The sequence below is a fragment of the Budorcas taxicolor genome, chromosome 21 (assembly GCF_023091745.1).
Source record: "Budorcas taxicolor isolate Tak-1 chromosome 21, Takin1.1, whole genome shotgun sequence".
Taxonomy (NCBI): Eukaryota; Metazoa; Chordata; class Mammalia; order Artiodactyla; family Bovidae; genus Budorcas; species Budorcas taxicolor.
Window position 1 is genome coordinate 69,433,680 of NC_068930.1, and position 24,897 is coordinate 69,458,576.

General features: G+C 58.9%; 1 protein-coding gene across 1 annotated transcript; it reads right to left on the reverse strand.

Moving 5' to 3' along the window:
• Positions 1 to 20,271: 20,271 nt before the first annotated feature.
• Positions 20,272 to 24,270, reverse strand: RTL1 (retrotransposon Gag like 1). The gene has a single exon (XM_052659543.1). The coding sequence runs from the start codon at positions 24,268 to 24,270 to the stop codon at positions 20,272 to 20,274; it is 3,999 nt and encodes a 1,332-aa protein (XP_052515503.1).
• Positions 24,271 to 24,897: the final 627 nt, after the last annotated feature.

Genomic DNA, 24,897 nt, shown 5'->3' on the forward strand with positions numbered 1-24,897 from the left:
CAGCCGGGCTGTGACCCAGGGCCAACATTCATCCCACCAGTTGGCTTCTGAGCAGGTCTCAAGGGCCCGAAAAAGTAGCTCCTGAGTTTGCAGCCCCTGCCCTCTGGCAGGGGGGCACCCCTTGCACCCCCATGGCTCAGCTCAGGAAGGTCAGACTGTTGACCAGCAGTATATGGCTGGAGCCGAATGGGGACAGAGGGGGACAAGTGCTAGGGAGCTTTGGACCTGAGCCCACGAGGAGTCCTGGGGCAGCACGCTTGGCTTCGCTGCAGCAGACGACCTGGACCCTCACCCGGCGGGAAAGAGGGGCTGCCCACTGCCACTGCCTCCGCCAACGCCAAAACCACCAGCACCGCCGCTGGTGGCGCCAAAGCCACCACCAGCCCCGCCATCTCCTCCTTCCCCATTTCCTCCTCTTCTCCGTCCTCCTTTGCCTCCCCCTCCCCTCCCCTCCTCATGAGGACGTGCCTCAGGAGAACTACAGGCAAGTCCCACCGTGATTGCACGGGGCTGAGAGTGGCCCCTTTGCAAAGAGAAAGCACCACCTCTGGACTGTGGCCATATCTCAGCCAAGGAGGCTTGACCCCAGTCCCTGAAGGGGATGTGGACAGTCCAGGCAACACTGAGATGAGGAGAAGACCACCTCTTAATGTGCCCACCAGATGAGTCTATGCCCGGGCAAGCGAAAGCTGAGAGTCCAGGAGAGTCTTGCTTGTAGTGGGCAGAGTCCCAGTCTCTGATGAAGCTCACACATCCAGAAGGAAGGTCCCCTTGATGTTCCAGAGCCGAGAGCCCAGCTCCACCCTCGGATGAAGCTCACACATCCAGAAGGAAGGTCCCCTTGATGTTCCAGAGCCGAGAGCCCAGCTCCACCCTCGGATGAAGCTCACACATCCAGAAGGAAGGTCCCCTTGATGATCCAGAGCCAAGAGCCCAGCTCCACCCTCGGATGAAGCTCACACATCCAGAAGGAAGGTCCCCTTGATGTTCCAGAGCTGAGACTCCCAGCTCCACCCTCGGATGAAGCTCACACATCCAGAAGGAAGGTCCCCTTGATGATCCAGAGCCAAGAGCCCAGCTCCACCCTCGGATGAAGCTCACACATCCAGAAGGAAGGTCCCCTTGATGTTCAGAGCTGAGACTCCCAGCTCCACCCTCGGATGAAGCTCACACATCCAGAAGGAAGGTCCCCTTGATGTTCCAGAGCTGAGACTCCCAGCTCCACCCTCCAGTGAAGCTCAGCTGTCTGTGATGAGGGACCTCTTTGATGTTCCAGAGCTGAGACCTCGTCTCTGGCCTCCCGTGAACCTTGGTCATCCAGACTGAGGGCCCCTGTGATGTCTAGAGCTAAGAACCCAGCTCTAGCCTCTGATGAACTTCACATTGTCTGTGATGAATGACCCCTGTCTATGTTCCAGCACTGAGACTCCAGCTCTGGCCTCTAGTGAACCTCGGGCATCCAGAATGGGGGCCACTTTGATATTTCAGAACCGAGACCCTAGCTCCAGCTTCCGATAAAGCTCAGACAGGTGGAACTGAGAAAGTCTTGAGGCCGTGGGCTTGCCTGGGCAGGACTTGATGTGGCCAAGGTTTGACTGGACTGGAGGCGGCAGAGGGGACTCTGCTTTCCACGTGTGGCCTGCAGACTCCTCACTAGCAGCGCCGGAGGTAGCCTTTGCATCCCGTAGGAAGCTGGGTTCCGGATGCGTAAGGAGAGAGGTGCAGCAGGGACTGCTGGCGGCGGAGGAGGCAAGGACGAGCCCAGCCGCAGAAGTCATGGATCGTGGGTGGGCCCTGCTGCCGAGGCCCGCCCCTGAGTGTGCAGCAGAGCACTGTTCAGTCGTGCTGGACTCATGGCTGGCTGCGCACCAGACTTGACCCACGGGGCTGCCAAGTTGGCCGGACCCTGGAATGTAACCCAAGCTCATTTCCCTGACTTAGCTCCTCTCCCGGGGGAAGGTGCTAAACGCCCACTGGCCAGTCCAGCGTGAGGCCGAGACCCTGGGCCTGGTCAGATCTGGTTGCCTATTTCCAGCAACGGAAGCTTATTATTGAGGTTGGGGCTGCGAGGGGGCCAGGCCATCGCCATGGGTGATGAAGATGGCGTGGACAGCAGAGGAGGCCCCAGACAACACGCGGACTTGATGGTTGCACGTGCCGCTGTGTTTTGAACTGGGACCCTACTCCCAGCACCTGGATGGTCGCCGTGATCCCTTGGATGCTGGCTTGACCCCAGTCTGTCCACTAAACCAAAGAGGGGTGGCAATGAATGAAATGAGGCCAAAAACACTGCCTCGCTCAGAAACCCTAAGAACGTCGTGGGTTGACACAGTCGAAGTGATGAAAAGTGTCAACATTGTGGGAAGAGAATGCTGAGTGTTATTCTGCATGTGCTGACTTTAAAATCTGTAGACTGGGAGGTTCTGAGAATCTGATATCATCATTTATGCCATTCAGACATAGCTACAATGATATATCCTAGAAACTGACTTATTTTCTGCAGTTGGAGTCTGCAGGAAAAGGGAGCAGCTAGCGAGCATTCTTGGAAAACACATCCTAACGATGCCAGCATCGTTTTGGTGATGTTTCCTGGAAATTCATTCAAATCTGGAACTGTGCACACAAGAGCTTCTTTTATGAGTAATTGGAACTCGAGACCTGGGTTGGAATGGAGGAGAAATGTTGTCTTAGAGGACTGCCCCACCCCCCACCATCATTGGGCCAAGTTATTTTAGGAGATTTCCAAGAACAGGCAATTATTAGAATCACTCCTTGCTGATTTCCTAGAAGTCCTCACAACAGTCTCTTAAGCCAAATGTGAAACGGGTGTGCCAGCGGGCTCATAATGTTTGTGAAAAAAATGCGAAGTTGCTCTGTGACATCTTCAGCTGCAGGAAGCAAGGCTCAAAGTCGAACGGCGGTGGTGGAAATCAGGACAGAGGGAGCTTCTGGACCAGGGGGGAGAGCCTCCAGACTTGACGCAGGTCGAAGATGATGATACAGCCCCTCCCAGGAAGGCTGTCGAACTGTCGAAGGTTTTCTGGAGTGTGCTAGGTATTGTGCTGAGACTCTGGGAAAAGAGACAGATTTGATTCAGTCCCCGCCCTCCAAGTGCAAAAGACTAAATTCCAGGTGCTGTTGTTGCTGTGGTCTCAGTGTAGAGGGTTCCCCTTTGATCAGGTCCATGGTGGTCTCCCAGTCAGCTCCCATTTTACAGATGGAAACACTGATGCTGAGAGACAGATTGGTTACTCGATGTCCATTTAGACCAGACCTCTCTCTCTGGAGGTCAGATCTTCCAGACAACAGACTGCCTCTGACTGTACTGAGATTCAGGAAGAGACCGGAAGGCTGAACAGATTGCCCACAGATGCCCATCAAGAGAGCAGAAGTGGGAAGACTTGGCACCAGAGCTCCTGTCTCCTCGGGCAGATTGACTGTGACGGTACCCGTGCTCCAGGACCCCAGCCCCAGCGCCACACTGGAAGACCAGGCCAGAGGGAGTGAGGCTGCTCGGCGGGATGGAGTGATGGGACAGGAAGACCCCCTTCTGGGGATCTAGGGAGCCAGGCTCAACCACTGTTTGTCTCTGACTCTCCTATGGGGCTTTAGCTTACCCCGTCAGTCACTCTGTCCTCCTCCTTCTTTTTGGAGGAATGTTCTCTGATGGGAGCCCCCACTTTTGGTGAGTGAGTGGTGACTACTTGGTGAAATGGATTCATGGCGAGGAGGCAGGCAGTCCCTGAGGGAGATGAAAATCACGGCCTTCTTCCTTCCCAGGAGGGGTTGGCTCGTGCCCCAGGTATCGTGGATGCTGCCAGCTCCGCTCTTAGAGGAAGCAATAACCCAGAAGATGCCCTGGGCTGCCATTTTCCCCCAGATGACTGTAATCTTCCCTTCTTATCCACACTGGCGGCCACCATCTTGTTACCTAAGTTCAAGTTGACCTGGGCATCCTCTATGTTCTGTGGCAACCCTATGTGTGTGTGCTAAGTCACTTTAGTCATGTCCGACTCTCTGTGACCCTGTGGGCCCTAGCCCACCAGGCTCCACTGTCCATGGGATTCTCCAGGCAAGAATACTGCAGAGGGCTGCCATGGACGCCACCGGGGGATCTTCCTGACCCAGGGATTGAACTCGGGTCTCTTTTAAGTCTCCTGCATTGGCAGGGGGGTTCTTTACCACTAGTGCCACCTGGGAGGCCCTGGCGGCTGGGGAAGCTGGGGGGCTGGAGTGAGACAGGAGCCAGCAGCCTGCAGAAAGCTTTCTCTCAAGCCCCCTTCACGTGGAGGGGTGTCCCCCACACAGGCCAGTGGCAGGCAGGACACCCCCCGACTCCCCAGCTCTTCTCAGGAGAAAGTTTGGCCTCTAACCCTCAGCCCTGCACCCTGCACCCAAGTTGAGCCTTCAGGGAAGTCAGTCCCGGGAGCGGCAAAGACTCTACAGAGGCCGGGCCCACTCATGGGTGGGTGGAGGCGGGTTGGAAGGACAGATGGGCAGGGCAGTGAGGGGCAAGACGGCAGCCAGCTGGTCTAGAGTCAGACCAAATTTCAGCCAAGTGTTACTCAAGTGATCGGCGGAGGAGGGGGAGCCCCACCCCAGGGAGACTTATATCAGGCTGATTTGGTATCTGGTACTTGCCAGAAGCCCATAGTCCGCTGCCTCCCCGCGGCTGTGGGGCCTCCAAGGCCAGAGCTTCTCTGGGCTCCAAGTGGCCCTGGGAGTGGGGGGTGGTTGGGGCCGGGAGGGGGCTGGCAGGGCGTTGTGGAACGTTACCTATATACCTGCACTTCACAAAGCACTTTATCTGTCTGCTTGGTGTTGGTTGATGGTGGCAGGAGTGGATGGATGTGTGCCTGTTGGGGGCTGGGTACCCCTTGGGCCCCCCACGTCACAGGGGAGACCTTAGGGCTCAGAGACAGATAATCCCGTGTCCATAGGGCGCTGGGCCCAGAAGTGGTCTTTTCTGAGATACTCTGGCCAGGGCCTCGGTGCCCAGGAATCAGGCCACGCTGCTAGGAGCAAAGCCCCCAGGGCACCCCTGCCTGGTCATCTGGGGTTAATGACCCAAGCTGGAACTTGCCTCTTTAGAATTGGATGTGACCTTGAAGGGTCTTAGCCGACACTCCCCATGCAGCCCAGACTCATGCCACCTACAAGGGGGCTGTTTCTGAAGGTTCCTGCCACCTGGAACCCCTGACTCAGAGATCAGTCTGCACCCCTTCACCCCAGCTCCTGCACTGTCCCCAGCATCAGATAGGTACTTGGGTGGCTGCCCCAGGTTAGTCTCGAGTGCTCTCCCGACCCTGGGGGATGGTGCTCGTGGTGCAGGGGGGCCCTAGCCTCGGTTGGGGGATGGATGTGTTTGAGCCTGCCTGTGTGTGCATGGGTGTGTGCACATGTGCAAATGTGTGTGTGCATGTGTGTGTGAGAGAGCGAGAGAGACAGGTGGAGAGTGACTGGAAATGAGAGACAGTGGGTCTCTCCCTAGCCTCAGATGCCCTGAATCTGAACTCCACATCCATTCCCTCGCAGACCCACTCTCTGCAGTACCCCCTGCCACAAGCCCCCTGTAGCTCCCCGCCAGCCCACCTGTCAACGAGCTTTGCCACCATGAACATGAGGGTGGCATCCTCGGTCCTCGCCCCTGACCGTTCCCGGTCCGTGCCCCCAAGCCCACCACAGTGCCTCTCCTTGGCAATCTTGCCCCCAGGAGCTATTGATGCCCCCTCTCACCAGCTGTGTTCCCGAGTGGGGCCTCCCCCGCCTGCAGCCCCCCAGTTCCTTCCTCCCTTCCTGGGACTCTGATCAGCTCCCCCAGGCCAGCCCCAAGACCCCAGCTTCCCCAGCAGCTCACAGTATTTGTCCGGCCACCTCCTGGATGGAGGGATAGGGTGTTGAGCTGGACATGTTGGGTCCTGCCCAGTGTCTGCAGCCTGCTCAGCCTCCCTGGCCACTGCTTGGGGTGTCTGCCACCCACGGGCGCTGGCCAGGACCTCTGGACCCAGATGTTGGCACCGCACTGTGGCCTCGACAGAGCCTCGGACCTGGACGATGCCTGCAACCCCGGCACTCAGCCCAGAGGCTGCTCCATCCAGGTCAGTTCCCATCTGGTTGTCCCAGGTGCGCCATCCCCTTCTCATCTGGGGGATGCGTGTACCTGAGATTCAGAATCCAGAAGGGTAATGTTTGTCTTTGCAATGCTTAGGGTTTCATTGGTCTGGATTGAAGGTGCTAAAAACGCCAGACTTTCGCTGATGACAGTCTGTTTTGTCTGATTGATTTGCCAGTGAGGTTGAGAGTGGATGAATCCAATGAGCTCTGTGCTTTTGACAGATACATGTCTACATATTACATATTTTATATATATATATATATCTCACATAAATATTATGTGATACCCAGGAAGTCACATCACTGCAACTCTGTAAGCTTGACACGAAAGCTTTGTTGCCAATTTAAAAGTGGGCTGGGGGAAGGGGGGATTAGGTGGCTTTTCAAAATTCCTTCATGGGGAGTGCCCCCACTCTAAGGGCATCCACTGTTCCTCACTGGCAAGCTTCTCAGCTTGGTAGTTGTTCTCTGAGCTTTGTACAAGATGGGTATTCTGTTAATGCAGGTGGGCAGGGGTGTTAGTTGGCACTCCGGTCCCATCTTGAGCCTCAGAGATTTCTAGGCCCAGTCTGTGGGTCCTGGGTTCCTCCTCCACCCACCTCTAGTATTTGGGGTCCATCGCATGCATGTCTGCCACCATGGGCCCCTCAGCCTGGCTCCCCTCACCCAGCACTGCTTTACTGTACGCCGCAAGTCCTGGGTCCCGGCCCATCCTTCCCCGTGGGCCGGTCATCTCGGGCTCTCATCACCTCCACCTGGCCTCTGTCATCCTGAGCACAGCATCTCATCTCACTGTGGACCTGGCCATCACCCATCCATCATCTGCCTCACTCCATCATCCTCGCTTCGGGGCTCCCTCTGGCCCCCAGGGCCTTGTACATGGTAGGCTTTCATTCATTCGTTTGCACATTCGGTGAAGGTCTACTGTGTGCCAGGCCCTGTGCCAGGCAGCAAGTAAATGGACATGGATCGTGGGAGTGCACGCCTCGGGGAGACGCAGGAGAGCCGGTGGATGGCAGAGAGCCTGGGCCAGGGCGGCTTGGGTGTGCAGGGCGGCTTGGGTGTGCAGGGCGGCTTGGGTGTGCAGGGTGGCTTGGGTGTTTGGGTCTGACTGTGTGGGTACGAGGAGGCTCAGCCCAGGTCCTGTTGAGTGGGTTCTGCAAGGAGAGCCCACCTGTGCCTACTTTCTTCCCCACTGGTAGCTGGCATCTCAGAATGGCACCAGGACCCCAGACCCTCCCAGCCTGCTCATGGGGGTTGTTGTCCCCAGGGCCCTGGCACAGGTCTGGCCCCACTGGTAGCCTTAGCTCCTGTTCTGTGCACCCCATTCCCTGGGTCAGCCTCTTCATTGTCCCCTTTGTTGGGGATCTCCCATTCCTGCCCAGATCCTTTGATGTTGGTTCACATTTTTCCCTTTTCAGATGGTAAAACTGATGCTCAAATGGTTCCCCAAGTGTCATAAAGGACTCAGAGGGAGGGTTAAGGATTGAATTTTGTGCTCTTTTCACCAAAGTTGGAAGGAAGGAATGAATGAATGACATGAGAGAAGGGAAGAGGGTGGGGAGGAGTGCATGGACTTCTCAGCCTTGGGATGGTTTTGAATCATAGTGGCAAGGATGGTTTGATCTATTGACGTGAATGTCTTTGGGTGGTCAAGTGGTGATGGTTAAAATATCCATCTGGGAAGTTGCCAGGTCTTGGAGAGTCAGAAACAGGAACCTTTTAGTGTCCATGAAGACCTTGTAGACTTTCTGGTAATGGGGGGCCAGTTTGTGGGGTGCAGTGGTGGAGGTCTTCAAGGCCCTCTCTAAGGATTGGAGTGGACTCAGCTTTAGGGGACCTTGAGGGTCATCACATGGTTTAGGTTTGAAATTCTCCATTTGGTGAGGGACTTCTCTAACTTTCAGGATTGTTACATTACCTATTAGAGTTTGAAACAATCAGAAGTAGTGTGGGATGTGCAGTCTTGACTGAGAGTCTATAGGGATGAGAGGGCACAAGGAAGGGGGCCCCCATGAGGATGTCCATCATCTCCCTTGGTGGGGCTGCTCTTCATGGGATGATTGAGGCTGAAAAGCATTCCAAGGTTCATACCACAGGTATACTCCTCCCTACTGAGAGTAAAGACCTTTTTCTCTACTTAGGGGTCACACAGAGCCCCTCCCCCACAAAGGTGTCACACAGATCACATATATGTCACATAGAATCCCTCACCCACTTAGGTATCATGTAGAACCTGTCCTCCACTCAGGTGTCACATAGAACCCGCCCTCCATTCAGGTATCACATAGAACCTGTCCTCTACTCAGCTGTCACACAGAGTACTTCCTCCACTCAGGTATCACATAAGCCCCTCCTCCACTTCGGTGTCACATAGAACCCCTCCTCCACTCAGGTGTCACACAGATCACATAGATGTCACATAGAGTCCCTTACCCACTTAGGTATCATGTAGAACCCAGCCTCCACTCAGGTGTCACAAAGAACCCGTCCTCCACTCTGGTGTTACATAGAACCTGTCCTCCACTCAGGTGTCCCATAGAGTCCCTCCTCTGATCAGAGTCACAGAGACCCTGCTCCACTTGGATGTCATATAGAGTCCCTCCTCCACGCAGGTATCCCACAGAAGCCCTCCTTCCTTCAGGTGTCACATTTAGACCCTCCTCCACTCAAGTGTCATACCGATCCTCTCTTCCTTTCGCAGAGACCCTCCTCCATGCAGGTGTCACAGAGGCCCCTTCTTCCCATCTTGTGTTACACAGCTCCCCTCTCCACTCAGGCGTCACACAGTCCCTCCTGAACTCAGGAGTCACCCTGAGCCTCTTCTCTGCTCATGTGTCCCATGGAGTCCTCCTTCTCTCCTGTGTTACCCCGACTCCTGCTCACCTGTCACACTCGAGTCCTTTCTTCTCTTAGTTATAACGCAGAGCCCCTCCCTGACCTATCGGTCACTTTCTGTCCCTGTTCCACCCGCATGTTTCACGGAGCCTTCTCACTGTGGTCTCCTACTGGCCCTCTCCCATCTTGAGCCACAGTGACCCCAGGCCCCGTTCCTGTTTCACACAGAGCTCCTCCACCCCTGTGTGTTGTCGTGAGCCTCCTCCCCAGCCACTGGGGACTGCCTACTCACGTGTCACACCTTCCCTCCCCCTGTGTAAGTGTCACACTGAGCTCCTTCCGCACTTAGCTGTCCTGTGAACACCTTGCGGCGTCACCCAGAGGTACTCTTTGGCCTTGTGTCAGACCGAGCCCTCCCCGCTTCTCTGTCACACTAGCCTCTCCCGTATTTATGCATCACTGGAATCCCTCCCCACCAGGGTCACACACGCCCCCTCCCCCCACCCCGAGTGTCACACTGAGTCTCTCCTCTGTAGCGTGTAACACTGAGCCCCCCCACTTCTATGTCAGGCCAAGCCCCTCCTCCACACGTTTTTCACGCCAGTCCCTTCCTGGCTCGTGAGTCACATGGAGCCCCTCTTTACTTGTATGTCACCCAAGACCCCCTGCTCATGGGTCACACAGAGCCTCTCGTCCACCCTGGTCACACTAGCACCCCCCAGTTATGCGTCATATGGATTCCCTCCCGCCACCCATGTCACTCAGCGCTCCTTCCCCACGTCTGTACTGCATTAAGTATCTGAATGCGTTTGGGTCACACTGCGCCTGCCTCACGTGTCACCCTGAGCCCCGCGACCCATGCATGGGTCCACCGAGCCCCTCCCCTTCCTCCTGGTCACGAGTTGCTCTTCCTCCACACATGGCTGTCTGCACTGCCCCACGCACTGTCACACTGAGTGCTTCCTTCATGACTGAGCCACGCTCACCCTCTCTCACTCGTGTGTGACACCGGGTCCCTCACTCAGGTGTCACATGGAGCTTTCCTCCCACCTGTGACTCACCTGGTCTCACCTGCACTCGTGTGTCAGGAGAGGTCTCTTCCACCACCTATCCGTGTGTCACAGCAGACCCTCCCCCAGCCGTACGTTAGATGCAAGCCCTGCGGCATACATGTGTCCGACTGAACCGCTCCCCCGGAATGTGCCCCGAGGAGCCTCTCCCCCTGTCCTGTGTCCCGCTGAGCTCCTCCCCCTTGCCCGTGGCTCACTGACACCTTGCCTGTCCTGTGTCCCGCTGAGCTCCTCCCCCTTGCCCGTGGCTCACTGACACCTGGCCTGTCCTGTGTCCCGCTGAGCTCCTCCCCCTTGCCCGTGGCTCACTGACACCTGGCCTGTGCTGTGTCCCGCTGAGCTCCTCCCCCTTGCCCGTGGCTCACTGACACCTGGCCTGTGCTGTGTCCATGAGCGCCACTGAGCTGCCCACTCTTTCTAAAGTGCCACTAGACGCTCTTCCTTCCATGTGTTCCCTGGGGCTCCTATCTGTGTCCTACTGAACTCTTCCCCTGTTCCTGGGTAAAACTGAGCCCCTTACTTTTCCATGTGTCCACTGAGGCCTCCCCCTTTCATGTATCCTGTTGAGCCCTTCCCCCTTGCTTGTATCCCTCTGAGCCCCTCCCCCTTGAATGACTCCTTCTGAGCCCCTCCCCTTTCATATCTCCCTCTGAGCCCGTCGCCCTGTCTTGTATCTCTCTGAGCCCCTCCCCTGTCATGTCTCCCTCTGAGCCCCTCCCTCTTTCATGTATCCCGCGGAGCCCCTCCCCTTTCTTGTGTCCCTCTGAGCCCCTGTCCCTTTCATCTCTCCCTCTGAGCTCCTCCCCTTTCATGTATCCTGCTGAGCCCTCCCCCTTTCTTTTATCCCTCTGAGCCCCTCCCCTATCATGTGTCCCTCTGAGCTCCTCCCCTTTCATGTATCCCGCTGAGCCCTCCCCTTGCTTGTATCCGCTGAGCCCCTCCCCCTTTCATGTATCCCACTGAGCCCTCCCCCTTTCTTTTATTCCGCTGAGCCCCTCCTGCTTTCATGTATCCCTCTGAGCCCCTCCCCCTTTTGTGTATCCCGCTCAGCCCCTCCCCCTTTCATGTATCCCTCTGAGCCCCTCCCCCTTTCATGTGTCCCTCTGAGCCCCTCCCCTTTCATGTATCCCTCTGAGCCCCTCCCCTTTCATGTGTCCCTCTGAGCCCCTCCCCTTTCATGTATCCTTCTGAGCCCCTCCCCCTTTCATGTATCCCTCTGAGCCCCTCCCTCTTTCGTGTATCCCGCTCAGCCCCTCCCCCTTTCTTGTATCCCTCTGAGCCCCTCCCCTTTCATGTGTCCCGCTGATCCCCTCCCCCTTTCTTGAATCCCTCTGAGCCCCTTCCCTTTCATGTCTCCCTCTGAGGCCCTCCCCTTTCATGTATCCCGCGGAGCCCCTTACTTTTCCATGTGTCCACTGAGCCCCTCCCATTTCTTGTGTCCCTCTGAGCCCCTCCCCCTTTCATGTATCCTGCTGAGCTCCTCCCCCTTTCTTTTATCCCTCTGAGCCCCTCCCCCTTTCGTGTGTCCCTCTGAGCTCCTCCCCGTTTCATGTATCCCGCTGAGCCCCTCCCCTTTCATGTCTCCCTCTGAGCCCCTCCCCTTCATGTATCCCTCTGAGCCCCTCCCCTTTCTTGTGTCCCTCTGAGCCCCTCCCCTTTCATGTATCCTGCTGAGCTCCTCCCCCTTTCTTTTATCCCTCTGAGCCCCTCCCCCTTTCATGTCTCTCTCTGAGCCCCGCCCCCTTTCATGTCTCCCTCTGAGCCCCTCCCTTTTCATGTGTCCCTCAGCCCCTCCCCTTTCATGTATCCTGCTGAGTCCCTCCCCCTTTCTTTTATCCTTCTGAGCCCCTCCCCCTTTCATGTCTCCCTGAGCCCCTCCCCTTTCATGTGTCCCTCTGAGCCCCTCCCCTTCATGTGTCCCTCTGATCCCCTCCCCCTTTCATGTCTCTCTCTGAGCCCCTCCCCCTTTCATCTGTCCCTCTGAGTCCCTCCCTTTTCATGTCTCCCTCTGAGCCCCTCCCCTTTCAAGTGTACCTCTGAGCCCCTCCCCTTTCTTGTGTCCCTCTGAGCCCCTCCCACTTTCATGTATCCTGCTGAACTCCTCCCCCTTTCTTTTATCCCTCTGAGCCCCGCGCCCTTTCATGTCTCCCTCTGAGCCCCTCCCCCTTTCTTGTATCTCTCTGAGCCCCTCCCCTTTCATGTGTCCTTCTGAGCCCCGCCCCCTTTCATGTATCCTGCTGAGCTCCTCCTCCTTACTTTTATCCCTCTGAGCCCTGCCCCCCATGTCCCCCTCTGAGCCCCTCCCCTTTCATGTGTCCTTCTGAGCCCCGCCCCCTTCCATGTCTCCATGAGCCCCTCCCCTTCATGTGTCCTTCTGAGCCCCTCCCCCTTTCATGTATCCTGCTGAGCTGCTCCCCCTTACTTTTATCCCTCTGAGCCCTGCCCCCCATGTCTCCCTCTGAGCCCCTCCCATTCATGTTTCTCTCTGAGCCTCTCCCCCTTTCATGTGTTCCTCTGAGTCCCTCCCCTTTCATGTATCCTGCTGAGCCCCTCCCCCTTTCATGTCTCCCTGAGCCCCTCCCCTTTCATGTGTCCCTCTGAGCCCCTCCCCCTTCATGTTTCTCTCTTAGCCCTGCCCCTTTCATGTCTCCCTCTGAGCCCCGCCCCCTTTCATGTCTCCCTCTGAGCCCCTCCCCTTTCATGTGTCCCTCTGAGCCCCGCCCCTTCGTGTCTCCTTCTGAGCCCCGCCCCTTTTCATGTTTCCTTCTGAGCCCCCACCGTCTTGTATCCCTCTAAGCCCCTCCCCCCTTCATGTCTCCCTCTGAGCCCCTCCCCTTCATGTCTCCCTCTGAGCCCCTCCCCTTTATGTGTCCCTCTGAGCCCCGCCCCTTCCATGTCTCCCTCTGAGCCCCGCCCCTTCCATGTCTCCCTCTGAGCTCCTCCCCTTTCATGTATCCCGCTGAGCCCTCCCCTTTCTTGTATCCGCTGAGCCCCTCCCCCTTTCATGTATCCCTCTGAGCCCCTCCCCTTTCACGTATCCCACTGAGCCCTCCCCCTTTCTTTTATTCCGCTGAGCCCCTCCCGCTTTCATGTATCCCTCTGAGCCCCTCCCCCTTTTGTGTATCCCGCTCAGCCCCTCCCTCTTTCATGTATCCCTCTGAGCCCCTCCCCTTTCATGTGTCCCTCTGAGCCCCTCCCCTTTCATGTATCCTTCTGAGCCCCTCCCCCTTTCTTGTATTCCTCTGAGCCCCTCCCATTTCATGTGTCCCTCTGAGCCCCTCCCCTTTCATGTACCCCACTGAGCCCCTCCCCCTTTCATGTATCCCTCTGAGCCCCTCCCTCTTTCGTGTATCCCGCTCAGCCCCTCCCCCTTTTTTGTATCCCTCTGAGCCCCTCCCCTTTCATGTGTCCCGCTGAGCCCCTCCCCTTTCATGTATCCCTCTGAGCCCCTCCCCCTTTCTTGAATCCCTCTGAGCCCCTTCCCTTTCATGTCTCCCTCTGAGGCCCTCCCCTTTCATGTATCCCGCTGAGCCCCTTACTTTTCCATGTGTCCACTGAGCCCCTCCCCTTTCTTGTGTCCCTCTGAGCTCCTCCCCCTTTCATGTATCCTGCTGAGCTCCTCCCCCTTTCTTTTATCCCTCTGAGCCCCTCCCCCTTTCATGTGTCCCTCTGAGCTCCTCCCCCTTTCATGTATTCCACTGAGCCCCTCCCATTTCTTGTGTCCCTCTGAGCCCCTCCCCCTTTCATGTATCCTGCTGAGCTCCTCCCCCTTTCTTTTATCCCTCTGAGCCCCTCCCCCTTTCGTGTGTCCCTCTGAGCTCCTCCCCATTTCATGTATCCCGCTGAGCCCCTCCCCTTTCATGTCTCCCTCTGAGCCCCTCCCCTTCATGTATCCCTCTGAGCCCCTCCCCTTTCTTGTGTCCCTCTGAGCCCCTCCCCCTTTCGTGTGTCCCTCTGAGCTCCTCCCCGTTTCATGTATCCCGCTGAGCCCCTCCCCTTTCATGTCTCCCTCTGAGCCCCTCCCCTTCATGTATCCCTCTGAGCCCCTCCCCTTTCTTGTGTCCCTCTGAGCCCCTCCCCTTTCATGTATCCTGCTGAGCTACTCCCCCTTTCTTTTATCCCTCTGAGCCCCTCCCCCTTTCATGTCTCCCTCTGAGCCCCTCCCATTTCATGTGTCCCTCAGCCCCTCCCCTTTCATGTATCCTGCTGAGTCCCTCCCCCTTTCTTTTATCCTTCTGAGCCCCGCCCCTTTCATGTCTCCCTCTGAGCCCCTCCCCTTTCATGTGTACCTCTGAGCCCCTCCCACTTTCATGTATCCTGCTGAACTCCTCCCCCTTTCTTTTATCCCTCTGAGCCCCGCCCCTTTCATGTCTCCCTCTGAGCCCGTCCCCCTTTCTTGTATCCCTCTGAGCCCCTCCCCTTTCATGTGTCCTTCTGAGCCCCGCCCCCTTCCATGTCTCCATGAGCCCCTCCCCTTCATGTGTCCTTCTGAGCCCCTCCCCCTTTCATGTATCCTGCTGAGCTCCTCCCCCTTACTTTTATCCCTCTGAGCCCTGCCCCCCATGTCTCCCTCTGAGCCCCTCCCATTCATGTTTCTCTCTGAGCCCCTCCCCCTTTCATGTCTCCCTGAGCCCCTCCCCTTTCATGTGTCCCTCTGAGCCCCTCTCCCTTCATGTTTCTCTCTGAGCCCCGCCCCCTTTCATGTCTCCCTCTGAGCCCCGCCCCCTTTCATGTCTCCCTCTGAGCCCCGCCCCCTTTCATGTCTCCCTCTGAGCCCCTCCCCTTTCATGTGTCCCTCTGAGCCCCGCCCCTTCGTGTCGCCTTCTGAGCCCCGCCCCTTTTCATGTTTCCCTCTGAACCCCCACCCTTTCTTGTATCCCTCTAAGCCCCTCCCCCCTTCATGTCTCCCTCTGAGCCCCTCCCCTTCATGTCTCCCTCTGAGCCCCTCCCCTTTATGTGTCCCTCTGAGCCCCGCCCCTTCCATGTCTCTCTGAGCCCCTCCCCTTCATGTGTCCCTCTGAGCCCCGCCCCTTTCATGTATCCCTCTGAGCCCCTCCCCTTCATGTCTCCCTTTGAGCCCCGCCCCCTTTCACATTTTGCATGTCTACTCCCCTTCTCATGTGATTCTGAGTCCCTTCCTTCTCCAGTTCCACCCAGAGCCTCTTCTCCACCCGTGTGTCACACCAATTCCTTCCCTTGCTCGTGATCCCCATGAGACCTCTGGCCCACAAGGTCACGCCTGGCTCCCCCTGCCCCCGTGTGTGACTGAGTCCCTTCCCCACCCTCGCCGTATACTGAGCATCTCCTCCTGGGTCCTGGGTCACACTGTCCTAGGTCACACTGTCCTGGGTCACACTGAGCCCCCCCACTTATGTGTCCCGTGACAACCCATCCCCGCTCATGCCACACTGAGCCCCCCGTGCCACATAGAGTCCTTGCTCTACACCTGGGTCCGTCTGAGCCCCTCCTCCTCCTGGGTGTGACGCTGAGCCCCGTGCCCACTCTGTTCACATACACCCCCTACCCCACCTATGTGCCACATGAGTCCCCCATCCTGTGTTATACTGAGAAGCCTCACGTCTCTCCTGTGTCTTCTTGAGCCCCTCTCCCTCTCATGTATCCTGTGGAGCACCCCGCCCCCCGCAATACGTGTCACCTGGAGCCCCTTCCCGGTCATGTCATATGAGCCCTGCCACTTGTGTGTAACGCTGACTGGGCAAGAACAACTTCACGCAGGCGTTGTTGCACAGTTGCCAGCTTCTCCACGATGCCTTTCTTCGTCCCCTTCATGCACGTGCAGACCCTGGGCGCTCCTGGGGGGGTCCTGGCCACACAGGGCCATGTCTTCAAGCTTGTCGACCGCTGCCAGCCTCTTCCCGGCCTGGGCTGGGCCGTCTCTGAGGGCCCCCTCCCCGGAGGGGGAAGGTTAGGTCTGCGGTGGGACACTCCCGAGGGGTGAGTTCCAGGGGCCCACCGTCGGACTTGGTGGCCAGAAGCAGATAGGCCGAGAGGTGGGGACGGGACCGGCCCTGGGGCTTCTCCTGCTGACGGGGTCACAGCTGTGTTCCCTGGAAGGCGCACTCTCCGAGGACCAGCCCCGGGACAGACAGGTGGACATCAGAGAGACCGTGGTGCCCTTTGCTCCCAGGACTGGGGGCACGGGGCCTGGCCAGGGCAGGGCTGCCCCCGGAGGAGGGTCTCCTTGAGGGGTCTTGGCCTCTGCCCAGGACTCTTTCATGACCAGTAGGCCGAGGCCCCTCACAGGCGGCTGCTTACTCTCCCTCAAACCCCGTCCGGAGATGCCCCAGCTCCCCCGGGATTCCTAGGCTCTGGGTCCACCGGGGGCCTTGGCCGGAAGCAACTGGCGGGTGCCCCATCCTTCTCGTCTGGGCTGGGTGCCTGAGGACACGGGACTGGTGTCCCCTGGGCCCTGGCTCCTGCCGTGGGGGTCTCCTGCTAGCTCGGGTCCTGTGCGTGGTGGGAGGTGGCGCGCCGAGCCCCTGTGTGACCGGCGTCATCTGCCCGTGGAGCGGGGGCCCCGGCACACGTGTGGGGCGCTGGGTGGGGGCGGCCTCGCCTGCAGCGCGGAGGCCCAGCCGGGACCGGCGGGCCAGCCCCTCTCCTTTAAGGCCTTCGCCCCTTCCCCTCCCTCTCCATATCAGGAGGTCTCTGTGGAGGTCAGGGAGGCCTTCCTGGCCAGGGGACAACTTTAGTGACAGCGGGGCCTGCCAGGATGGTGGGAGTGTGTTGTAAATGTGTTTGTCAGGCGTAGGTGTTGGAACATGACATGACATGCAAAAGATGGAGGTCCCACCACGAAAGGCCTTGATGTTGCCCAAGGAGAGGCCTTCCCTCCACTCCTTGACGCGGGTGCGCTGGCACTGGGGCCCTGTGTGTTGCCAGCCTCTTGCTCACTTCGGGTGCCACCCTGGGGGCAGGGAGGGGTCTTGAAGCTCCTATCACACCCCCTAACATGGGGGCCTGTGTTGGGGGCCCCTAACCCCACCTGTGGCCACCAACAGGAAGAATGGTGAATCGACCTGAGTGGTGAGTAGCCATCCTCTGCTTGTGAGTATGCGTTGTTGCTGATTCCAGAAACAGGCCCCTGTGTACGGCCTGGTAGCTCTTGGGCCTGGGTGGGGGGGGGGGGGGTGGCCTGGGAGGGGCAGGGAGGTGGCGGAGAGGCTGGCAGCCTCACTTGGGTGGGACTCAGGGCTCCCCTGGGTCTCGAGACGCTGTCTGAGCTCACTGCATGCCAGTGGTCTTGGCAGGAGAGGGGGCACCTGGGCACAGGTGGTTGTGTAAGCTGTCTCTTCTCTTGACTTTCCATGTTTGTTGCAGTGCCATGCGGTCGCCACCCCGTATGTCAGTCAATATCAACTTTCTTTTTTCTTCTTTCAGGAGACAAACAGGTTTGTATTGTGTTCTTGAAACTCTTTTTCTAGGGAGGTGGAGAATTATCACCCAGGTAGTTTTTGCCTTGTCAGGAGTTGGTCCTCTTGGCCTGAGAGTGGCCTCTCTTTTCTGGAAATGGGTTTAAAGCCCCTTCTGGCTGGGTTGGGGAGGGGGTCCCAGTGAGGCCAGGACACCACTGTCCGCTGTGTCCAGGTTATGTCTGCTGTGCTGGCATGATGGTTCTGGTGATCCCACTGGGGCTGGCACCTGGGTAAGCGGGTGCACCTTGGTGGGCGTCTGGGCCCCTACATCTGGGCATGGCTGGGTTGTTCAGTGACGAATTTGACCTTGGCCGAGAGGTCGTCCTGTTGCCCCTCCCCCTGCACAGGTGAGCTGGGGGTGGGGCGGGGACTGGGCATGGCTTCCCCGCTGTGCCCCCAGGCCCTGCCCCTCGCCGAGGGATTTGGGAGACCCCAGAAGCACATCACCCGGGAACAGGGGATTTTAGGAACCAGAGACCCTTGGAAGTTGTGTCTTGTTGCCCCTGAGGCCCCCCTCCCCTCTTCCTACCCCACTCCCCCTACATTTGGTGATGGGAGAACAGGCCTGAAGACCAGATGGCTACCAGCCAGGGCCAGCCAGCATGTTAGGGGCAGGGCCACTTAGGGGGACTTGGGGTTCCTGGAGATGAGCCCCTGACCTTGAGCCCTGGGACTTGCCCCCTGGGGAGAACCCTGGGCTGGCTTCTTGGGGCTGTTTTAAGGGAGTGGACAGGAATGGGGTGGTCTGGGCTCCTGGGGCCATGGTGATGGTGGCTGTTTATGGGGTTGCTCCTGGGTCCTATGACAGTATGTGTGCAGGGCGTGGTGGGGGTGGAGGGCCCAGGGGGAGAGGGCAGAGGCCACCAGTCCTGGCTCTGTTCTTGACCCCTTCACAGCCACCCTCAGGCCACCTGCCCTCTTTGGGCCTTGGTTTCCTGAGTTTATTTTGCATAAGCACTCGGGGTGCGGTGGAGGACAGGAACTAGAGTGTGACTTCCATGGCGACAGCAGCTCCGATGGGCCCGAGCGACAGACAAGGAGACGGAGGCTGGGAGAGGGCTGCGGGCAGTCGGTGGGGGCCCGGGGCGGAGGGAAGCCCAGAGGTAGGGCGGAGCCCCTGGCTTTGAGCCTGAGACCTGCTTGGTGGTCTCATGGTGCTGCCATCAGGGGTAGAGCGGAGCTGAGAGGGCACCCTTGGGGCACATGACGTGCTCCGTGTTGGACCCCTCCCCAAGTGGAGGTCCCGTGTCCCCCACCAGGAGTGGTCTCAGTGTGGAGGGGGGGGCAGTTGTGCTCTGGGAGGTCCAAGGGTGGGCCCTGCAGCCAGGCAGAGGGGCTCTGGGTCAGCATGGGCCAGGCTGGGGGTAAGTGGGCCTTGAGGGCCTGAGCGCCCCCTCCCCGCTGTCCCCATTCACCTGGAACCCCCTCCCCATTTCCCAGGGCAGTGCACCCTCAGAACAGCCTTTCTGCCATCTTTAGGGCAGTGTGACCTTGACCTTCTGACTAGAGGTGATAGTGGGAGAGTTGCTTGAGGCCAAGGCTCCTTGGTTTGCAGACCCTTTGAGTTGAGGGGGAAGAGCCCAGCCCACCCCCCACCCCACCCTCATTTCTCTTGTGGGAAAATTTGGGACTTGAGTTTCTGGGGACCCTAATCCAGGCCCTCGGGAAGAGGCAGCTCCCAGGGTCCCTCCCCACATCTGCCTCCCCCAGACAGAGTGCCAGGCGCCGGGTGGGCCTGTCTTCCCCACCCCTGCCCCACTCCACGTGCTTCCCCTCCATCCCCCTGCCCTGTCTGCGCCCCATCCTGCACCTTGGGAACAAACCACAAAGTCAGATAATCTTTTATTCTGCTTTATTTTGGGGGGTGGGAAGGGGCGAAGGGGGAAGGGCTGGGGGCGGGGTCTCCTCCCCGTGGCATAGAGCGGTGGTCTGGTAGGAGTCCTCTTAGCTACTTGGCACAGTCTGCTGGCTGACTCAGTCTCTCAGTCTCCCTCGGAGCCCCTCCGCCTCCGGGCCTCTGTGTTGTCAGTGTTGGGGGTCGGAGGAGGGAGCTGCACCGGGCAAGGTCACCCCATCAGTGTCCCGGGAGTCGTGGGGGACTCCTGAGGATGCGAGTCTGGTAAGTACTGGTACGTCGGGACCCTCTGTGGAGCGGCACCATCCAGGTGAGAGCCGGAGGTCAGGGTCAGACAGTCAGTGTTGAGGGAGCTGGACCAGACTGGGGGGGCACTGGTGGGCGGGCGCTGCTTTGCAGGGAGGCGGGGGTGGGGAAGGCACCACGGCACACACCACGAGACGTCGGGGCGGGGGGTCGGGGCCCAGGGTAGCAGGAGCACCGCTGTGGAGGTAGAAGAAGCCAGTGGAGCACCCGAGGTCAGTGTCCCATGGTGGCCCAAGGCGGCCCCTCGCCACTCCAGGGGGTGGCGGGTCCCTGGCACTTGCTTGCTTGGCTGCCTTTGCTGTGCTGAGTTTTCACCTGGCCTTGGGTCATGGGGTCATTTCCTGCTCATCACTGCCCTCTTCTCATTGATCTCATGCCCAGTTGCAGACCTGGCGCCTGTTGAATTAAGACGGAATTGTGTAGCCCTGAGCTGGCTCTGGGTCTCTGGTGGTGGAATAGTCCGGTTGTTGGTCCGTTGGTACAGAAACTGTTGCTGGTTGATGAGCTGGTTGCGTGCCCTTTCTCAGGTGGTTCCCTTTGGGTCATGAGGGGCAGGAAGGGGGTGCAGGGGTCTGAGCGAAGCAGGCGGAGGCACGGGGAGGTGCTGGAGAGAGGTTCTGTGGGGCGGCGGGGTGGTGGGGAGGAGGCGCGCTCAGTCGAGGTCAGCATCCTCGTCGGAGTCGCTGGGCAGTTCCTCCAGCGTGGCTCCTTCGCTGGGTGGGCTTGCCTCGACCAGGGTAGGCAGAGCCTGGGTGGAGACAGCGGCCAGGAAGTCGGTCAGGGCTCTGGCCATCAGCTCCCGGCGGGTCACGATGGAGAGCCCTTGGGTGCTGCGGATGTCGGCCAGGCGGGCCAGGGCCTCGGCCTGGGTGGGAGGGTGCTGCAGGGGCCTGCGGGCCCACGCGCCGCCCTGCGCGTCCTGCGAGGTGTCTTGCAGGCCGTCATGCAGGCCACACTGACGGAGACGTTGCAGGTCGTCTTGCAGGGCGTCTCGCAAGACGACACAGTCATCACCCTCGACGTGCGGCGCCAGGCGTGGGCTCCGGTGGGTCTGGGTGCCCTCGAGGGCAGGGCCCCCGATGCCGAAGAACTGGCACAGCATCTGCCAGAACCTGGGCGTGATCCGCAAGCCCTGCAGGGCGTGGAGCTGCCAGGGCCTGGGGCCCAGGAACAGCTCGGCCAGCTCCTCGGGCGGGAGGGCATTGGCGCCTACGAGAGGTGGCATCTGGGTGAACAGCTGGGTGACAGCGCTGGCGATGCCGCTGCTGGTGAGGAGGGACGCGTCCAGGAAGAGGCGTAGAGAGCGCTGTGGGGGCGGCCGGGCCGGGTCCGCGGCAGGCGCGGGCAGCAGGGCCAGGCGCCTCCTGAACCGCAGCATCACGAGGAGCGCGGCCATGGCCAGGAGGTTCTTCCAGAGCAGGAGGCTTCGGTAGAAGTGCAGTATGACTGCCCTGATCTGGGCCATGCTGAAGTGGGCTAGGAAGCTGCTGAATATCTGGTCCACGGGTATCAGCGCCAGGAGCCCCTGCTGGAGGCTCTGCCCGTTGGGCTCACCCGGGTGAAGGGCATCTTCACTCTCCTCTTCGTCCTCTGATTCTGGGGACTGACCCTCAGGGGGGCCCCGCATGGTGACAAGCATCGTTGGCCTGGTAGTGGTGGTGGTGGTGGCCCGGCGCTGCTGGGCCCTCTCGTGGAGTCTCTGCCGGCGGGGCAGGGGCTGGGCGTCCTCCGATGTCGGCATCTCCTTGACGTCGAAGTTGAAGTGGGCGAAGAAGAAGACCCAGTGGCCGGGGAGAAGTACGGTGAGCCTGTCATTGTTCAGAGAGGCTAGATCCTCCTTGTTGAGAAGGATCATGATGGGCTCCTCGGTGTTCTCCAGGTAGCGGCACCACACCATGAAGGCAGCCCGGATTGGAAGGATCTTCATCTCCGCCGGCGAGGCCTCCACCTCCATCGGGGAGATGTTGCGGGAGTAGAAAGCGCAGCACGCTTTCTTGCCAGTCCACTTGTCCATTTGGATCAGGCTGGCGTACAGGGACGTCTTGGTGACGCCCGTCTGCAAGTAGAACTGGTTCTGGGGCTTGGGGTGGTAGAGGAGGGGCGCCTTGCGGAACGCCCGCTTCAGGCCCACGAAGGCCTCCTGCTCCTCGTCACCCCAGTAGAAAGGCGGGTCGGCCCGGAGCTGCCGCACAAGGGGCTCTGTGATGTCGGCGAACCGCTCCACGAAGTGCCGGTAGGGGAAGGCGAATTCCATGAGGTTTCGCAGGGACTTCCTCGAGCCTGGGGTGGGGTACCCTGTGATCGTGCTGACGATGCTCTTGTTGAGTCTCACCCCCTTGGGGGTCAGGACAAAGCCCAGGAACTCGGCAGTGTGCCGGTGGAACTGGCTTCTCTGCAGGGAGCAGTAGATGTGGTGGTAGCGGAAGCGGACCAGAACCTGGCGCACGTGGTGGTAATGCTCCTCCTGGCTCATGGAGTAGACCAGGACGTCCTGCCCGTAGGAGATGACAAAGAGGCCGATCATGTCCTTTAGGATGAAGTGGATCACGCCCTGGGGGATGATAGGGTCTGCGCAGATCAGGAAGGGCTGGTAGCTTGCCATCTCTTGGAGCTCCAAACCGAATGCCACTTTCCATACGTCTTCTGTCTGGTGTATGTCTATGCTTTCCTCCACGATGGTCCCACGCAGCTCCAGCTTGGTGAACCATGTAGCTCCGTGTAACTGGTCGAACAGTTCTGGAATCATCTGTATGTAGTCATGCCTGCTGGTCAGCATGTCCTGCAGGTCCCAGAATTCCTCCTGCTTGGCTTTTTCTTGCACCCCGGCACCCACAGGTTCCCACGGCGCGGTGGAGGCGCAGTCGTAAAAGGTCTCCTCGCTTTGATCACTGTCTCCAGCCTGCTGAAGCTCAGAGGGCTCTGATTCAGAAAGATCATCGGATCCGTCTGAGCTTGGCTGGTCGGAAGTCTCCTCATCTGCTTCCTTCGGGTTAAACACGTCGGCCAGGTCGGAGTATTGGTGTGGCAATCCGGGCAGTAGGCTTATGGCATGGTGTTCCAGAGCAATGCATGGTGGGGGCGGGCGGAAGCAATTCTTCAGGCAGTAGGGAGAGTGGAAGGTGCAGCGGCCTTTGACCCAGTCGATGTCGGGGGCGTGGAGCTGGAGCCACTTGATGCCTAGGATCACGGAGAAGTTGGATGAAGCAACGATGTCAAATTCCAGGGACTCCTGGTGGTTCTGGTGCAAACACACCAGGGGTTCGGTGTAGAGCCAGACGGGTTCGTTGCCGACCAGCGAGCCGTCTGCGGTCTGGACCGACTCTGCGTAGGGCTTCTGGTAGAGCTCCACGTAGTGCTCTTGGGCGAACCCCTCATCCATGTAGTTGCTGGTCGCTCCCGAGTCGACCAGGGCCTGGACCGCCACGCTGTGGTAGGGGTTCACCCTCACGAGGAGCAGCAGGAAGAGGTGGTTGCGTTTGATGCCAGGGTGGAACTCGTTGGGCAGCCAGGTGCTCACGGTCCACCTCTCGGGAACAGGTGAGTCGAGCCAGGTCAGGTGCCGTGGGCGGGCCTCCGGGGGCAGCCTGAGCATCGCCCTTCTCTCAGCCAGCTTGTCCTCTATCTGCAGGACCAGCGCAATCAGGTTTTCCAGCGAATTCGGCTGCGGGATGCGGAACAGATACTGCCTGATGTCTTCTTTGAGCCCCTGGCACAGGTGGGCCTGGAGGACTTCGTCTGGCCAGCCCAAGGTGGGTACGAGGCTCTGGAACTCGTTGATGTATTCGATGGCGGCGCGGTCCCCCTGCCTGAGGTTGAACATGGCATCTTCTGCTACCCGCAGGGCCTGGCGGTACTCAAACATGTCGTTCATGGCTTCCAGGAAGGCTGGGAAGTCGTCAATCATGGAGCTTTCTTTCTCCACCAGGTCGCTGGCCCATTCCATAGCCATGCCCGAGAGGTGACTGATGACGTACCCCACTCGCAGGCGGTCATTGCAGAACACTCTTGGGTAGCTCTGTAAGATCAGCTGGCAGAGCACGATGAACTCATGGTATTCTCTGCGATCACCTGAGAATTGCTTCGGGTTCGGCAGTTGGCCTTTGTTGATCGCGTTCATCAGGATCTCTTCCGCCACTCGCTGCTGCTCTCTGAGGTCTTGCATCCGGAAATACAGAGAGATGATGGACCTCACCATGCCCATGACCTCCACTGTTGAGCTGTCTGGCTCTTCGGGACTCTCGTCTTCTTCCGACTCAGCCAGGTCAGTGTAGTAGTCTTGGTCTTCCTGGGACTCCCATGGGTTGTCCTCTTCTTCTTCTTCCATTCCACTAGGTGCCCCACCGAATGGACCCCCCTCTTCCAGATGAGAACCCTCGCATGACTCCTCCAAGTCTTGGAGTAGGTCATTGGGTGGATCCTTTATTTCCCTATGTGGGCCACTGGATGGCTCCTCCATGTCTTGGCGGAGGTCAATGGACTGCTCTCCCGTTTCCTGGGCCAGGCCGCTGGCCAGCCCCGCCGCCTCCGCTCTGCCGCCTGGCGGTGTCTCCACGGTGGTTTCGGATGAGCCCTCGGAGGACTCCATTTGTTTTGATGATGGATTCTTACGCTCCATCATCGTCTCAAATGAGTCTTCAGAGGGTTCTATCATTTCGTCGGATGGAAAGGAGTGTTCTCTGAAGACTGGTAAGGTCGTGACGCGTCTGGTCAGCGCCTGGGACGTCAGAGATCAGAACCTGGCAGTGGGGAGAGGCGAGAGTGGGGGGAGGAAAGGCAGTGGTTTAGGGGTCTCATGAGGTCAGGGTCTCTAGGACAAGTCAGATGCTCACCTAGTCTGAAGCTGGGGGGAACCTCCCTGGGTCTAACTTAGGGCATCCTGTGGAGAGAAAAGATCCTCAACCCCCCGACCTTTGCACCTGATCTCCGAGGCTTATTCTGCCCGTCTGGCCTGCCTGCTTCCCCCATGGCTGTGAGAAATTCACAGTTCATAAATTCTGTGGCGTGCTGTGCCCAGAGTGGCCCTGTGGCAGGCTGGCACCTGGCAGGATGCACTGGCCACTTCATTTCAAGCCTGGCACACAGGCCTGGTCAACTTCCCTGCCCTTCTTTGGTCACCAGAAGGTCACAGAGGTCACATCTCAGCGCCATCCAAAGCCACCCCTGGCAGGCTGGGCCCCCTCGGGGCTGAGGTGGGAATCTCCAGGAGAGGTGCCTACTGGTTAGCAAGTTCAGGGCACGAGCAGAAAATGGGCACTTGGCTGCGATCCCTTCAGCTGGG

What these genes read in the sequence shown, in the direction of transcription:
- RTL1 (XM_052659543.1), bottom strand. Translation starts at nt 24,270, where the DNA reads ATGATAGAACCCTCTGAAGACTCATTTGAGACGATGATGGAGCGTAAG.